General features: G+C 36.9%; 1 protein-coding gene across 1 annotated transcript; it reads left to right on the top strand.

The window, feature by feature from the left end:
- The first annotated feature begins 2,287 nt into the window (after nucleotides 1-2,287).
- On the top strand, nucleotides 2,288-3,801 carry LOC112053222 (uncharacterized). The gene is made up of 2 exons (XM_024092570.2): nucleotides 2,288-2,588; nucleotides 3,636-3,801. The coding sequence occupies exons 1-2, from the start codon at nucleotides 2,413-2,415 to the stop codon at nucleotides 3,799-3,801; spliced, it is 342 nt and encodes a 113-aa protein (XP_023948338.2). The 5' UTR covers nucleotides 2,288-2,412.
- Nucleotides 3,802-4,513: the final 712 nt, after the last annotated feature.

Genomic DNA, 4,513 nt, shown 5'->3' with positions numbered 1-4,513 from the left:
TTCGTCGGTTAAAGAGCTTCTAATTTTTTGTGTAATTGATTGTTTAAAAAACGGGCAAAAACTTCTAGTTTAGTAGAAGATATATAAATCTAAGCTCGATTTCTTCAGAAAACGACAGACAATTTTGTTCGTGACTATGAGTGCGATACAGGTCCTTCTATAATTGGTCTGAGATTTAGACACTCGTATAATAGTTGGTATATTGACATCGTGTTCGTCACGTGATACAGACTGCATCCGGCTGTCAGAATATTGATAACATCCGGTAATAACACTGAATTTTGTCATGTCAACAGTTTATTGGCTGTTGACATGACTACTACATCATCATTCAAGGCAGAAATACTTCAGTATACTTAGGCCATTAACCATTGGTACGCCCATGATATCAACCAGATATATAAACAAACGCCCCGATAAGCCCCGCCCCCCAAAAATCCCCAAAAATTACCAAAAATTGACAGATGCCGATCTACTAAAAACGTTACGTCGACATGAGTATCGCATGTATTTAAAAATAAAATACCACGTCGTGCAGGGGAGAATATAGAGAATAACTTTACCGTTTTATTTAAACCGCCAACAAATATTTACTTTTAATAAAAAATGTTTAACTTTGACTTTTTTTTATAAACTTTTAAACTTTTTCAAAATTAATCAATCTTTTCTTACACAACACTAAAATATTTATATACCAGATTAAAGTACACATTTTCTAGAATAAAAAACCATAAAAACAACTATAAGAACTTATAAATTCATTAACAAAATCATTAAACTTCGATCATTAAATTAACCTTAGAACCAACAACTTCAAACTTCAAAAATCTAATTTTGACAAATGACAAGTGACAAGTACGTCGTCGATATAAAAAAGGCGCTGTACACACTCTACAATTAGAGTGCAACGTAGAGAATGCCACAGTTTAAATATAATTTGCAGCGGCAAAAATATTGCCACGCTAAATATAGCGGGCATATGTATGTCCCAGGGCGTTCAAGTAGATTCCACATGGAAATGATTTGTGTAGCTATTAGGATAAGTTAGCTTTAAGTATTTCTTTGTTTTTATACACTAAAATCGAAAAGGAATAGATAGATTCTGTCAATCAATCACCATGAGAGGCCGTTAAACCAGCATATAGTTATGGCCACCGCATAATTGCTACAACGAAGCATTACTGCCCGTGTAACGTTTCAAGTGCCCATTAGTCACATCCTGTAACCCTGTAACAAATATATTTGCACTATTAATCAAATACTGTTGGGATATTAATGTAGCGCAGATATTAATTACCTTATTGGTTCCGTGGTTGGCTGATTTAGCTACGAATAAAATGGTTCAACATGATAATCAGGTGAAAGAATACTGTTACACATGCTCTAAAATAGGATGCTAAAAACGTGCTATTAAGTATGCTCCATACGAGCATGTTTTTCATCAGTTTACATTTGCTAGCAATAAGCATGCTATTTTTAAGTATGCTCCTGAATAAGCATGCTCAAAGCAAACATTCCAATTACACATGCTAATTTGTATCCGTGCTAATTTGTAACATCACTGTGATCCTGTGATGTCACCAATCCGCTGGGTTTTAATGGGTATTTCGAATCTCGGCTAGTCCCACATACCCTTTTAAAAGAAAGAAAGAAAGAAAGAAAGAAGAAAGAAAAATATTTTTATTTTGTCATTAAAAGGGATGCGTAAATGCATTTCCCAGCACCATGGAATGGGCACTCACAAAATGCAGCAACCAAGCTACCAATACAACATTCTAATTACAGAACTCATTCTAACAGCTTTAAGCTAATAATTAATTTAATTAATTAATTAATAAAATTAATACCTAGTCTAACTACATAGTATCTACGTATATCTATCTATCTACATAATTCATATATATCACAGACATCAATCAAACCCCCCCCCCCCCCCCTCGAAGTCAAATAGGAGCGTAGGATTAAGTAAAAGAGAATCCTGCTATGAAGTAGGTCATCACATAATATTATGAAAAGAATATTCGCCATATCTTTTTTTTTTTAATATGACCAATATACCCATTCCCCTCCAACTAGTCGGGAAAGACTGTATTTGGAGTGGGTACGACAATAGACCAACAGGGCGAGGATCGAACCGATCACCTTCAGTGATGAGTCCGACCGCTCTTACCGTTGAGCTGTTGAGGGGTAATCTCTGGATCTATTTTGAAAATTCTTTTATTACTAGAAACCCACGTAATTTGTAAGTGTTGTAGGCTAAATTGTATACCCGTATTCTAACGGCAACAGGAACTACGCGAGTGAAACTGCTGAGCGTCGGTTAGTCACAGAGGTTGATACCGATGTTTTTTTTTTACAGAAATATTTCTCTTCCTCCTGCTCATCAGTTCAACATATGCCAGGATTTCAGTCATGTATGCCCATGACCGCTTGTCTGACATAATAGCCGACCAATGCCTCAACGAAATGTATCCGAAAAACAAACGGCTCGAGCTGCAAGAGTCTGACGAATCGTGTATCATATACTGCGTGTTGAAGAAATTCGGCATCATGAACAGCAGTGGGCAAATTAACTTGGATATTTACAGGTATTTATTGATTTCTTAAAGAAAACATCGTGAGGAAACCTGCATACCAGAGAATTGCCTTAATTCTCTGCGTGTGTGAAGTCTGCCAATCCGCATTGGGTCAGCGTGGTGGACTATCGGCCTAACCCCTCTCATTCTGAGAGGATACTCCATCCAGCTCAGCAGTGAACTGAATACGGGTTGATAATGATGATGATGATTGATTTCTTTCCATAAGTACTTTCAAAGATGTCCTAAATAACAAAAATTGTTATTGTCATCAAGGATCTACAGAGCCAAGTCTATCTCCTTACAGGATATTGAGTTAAACCGCGGGACACAGCTAGTATATTACCTATAGAAACCACTAAGTTAACCAATCAAGTTCCGTTTCACCTTGAACTTATCAAGATTAAACTAACAAGAAGTTTACCATAGACAAACTGTTTAGTTACCAGTTCCAAATGCTAACAAATAGCGGAGATACCAAGAAGCGATATCGAGACTCAACTAAGATCAATATTTCACAAGAATTTACTAAGTACTACTTGTTTAGTTATCTTCGTAACACAATCGTCTATCGACTAAAGTTCTACGTCAAAGTTTCTTCTTCTATATACAAACTTTAACAAGAATTTGAATGCAAAATATTCATAAAGTGACTTTACCTATTATCTATGTATCTAAGGACTTTACACATAATATATCATCACAGGGTGTCATTTTTTAAGATTTATTTTTGAATCCTTATAACTTCAAATGTAAACTCGATTTTTTTTCATATTTTTCTAATAGCTGCCATGACTTGTCCTTTTGCCGGTTTCCGGATTGACTTAATTTTTGGGACAGCCTGTAGGTTTCCTCTGCCTCGGATTCCTGATGCTGTTGGCCGAATCTCTTCTCATTCTGAGAGGAGACTCGGCCGGCAATGAGCCGAATATGGGTTGATAACGAACGAACTTATAATAATATCATAGTAGTCGCTACTCAAACGTCCTTGGGTACCAAAGTGCCCAAACAATTTAGAAGATTTTTACTTATTAAAATTGAAAATTCTCTCCATTCTAGGAAACACGTACAGCAAGCACACCAGCTGGACAGTCATCACATGATGGACGACAAGGGCGGCGATTGCGTTGAGAGCGCAGAGGCAACCCAACACAAGCAAGATGTCTGCAAGAAGGCCAAAGTCTTCAATGACTGCACTCACCTATATAAACTAGTTTTCAAATAAAACTATAAGAAAAATATTTTTTTTAATGACGTTTTATTTATGAAATAAAAATTTTCGGTTCTATCTGCCAGTGAAGGTCCAAGTAAAATCGGTACAGCCGTTTCTGAGAATATTTCGGACAAACAGACAGACAGATAGATAGGCAATAGTAGCGAAGAGTTCATGCAAGCCGATTCCCCCCGGGTTACCTTTATCCATGTATATTCATGTTTGTTGACGAGCTGTGATAGCCCAATGGTTATGAAACCACTAAGTTAACCAATCTCCAAGATCCTATGACCTCTGCCTCTGATTCCGGAGGGTGTGGGTTCGAATCCGATCCGGGGCATGCACCTCCAACTTTTCAGTTGTGTGCATTTTAAGAAATTAAATATCACGTGTCTCAAACGGTGAAGGAAAACATCGTGAGGAAACCCGCATTCCAGAGAATTTTCTCAATTCTCTGTGTGTGTGAAGTCTGCCAATCTGCATTGGGCCAGCGTGGTGGACTATCGGCCTAACCCCTCTCATTTTGAGAGGAGACTCGAGCTTAGCAGTGAGCCGAATATGGGTTGATAATGATTCACTACTACGAGTAAAATATCAGCAACAGTCTTCGCCTATTCATATTCATGTTTTATACTATTATTTATTTATTTATTTATTATCATCATAACTTACAACTAGCCTTACAGGTATCACCTAATTCGCTAGCTTAGTACTATATTATAAA

This window comes from Bicyclus anynana, chromosome 23 (assembly GCF_947172395.1).
Source record: "Bicyclus anynana chromosome 23, ilBicAnyn1.1, whole genome shotgun sequence".
In the NCBI taxonomy this organism is placed as follows: Eukaryota; Metazoa; Arthropoda; class Insecta; order Lepidoptera; family Nymphalidae; genus Bicyclus; species Bicyclus anynana.
The sequence above is the reverse complement of the archived record's forward strand: the minus strand, read 5'-3'. Positions and strand labels throughout refer to the sequence as shown.

Bases quoted from the DNA above. Each gene is read 5' to 3' on its own strand.
- LOC112053222 (XM_024092570.2), top strand. From the start codon at position 2,413: ATGTATGCCCATGACCGCTTGTCTGACATAATAGCCGACCAATGCCTC. The intron at 2,589-3,635 runs GTATTTATTGAT...TCTCCATTCTAG, and splicing joins ATTAACTTGGATATTTACAG to GAAACACGTACAGCAAGCAC.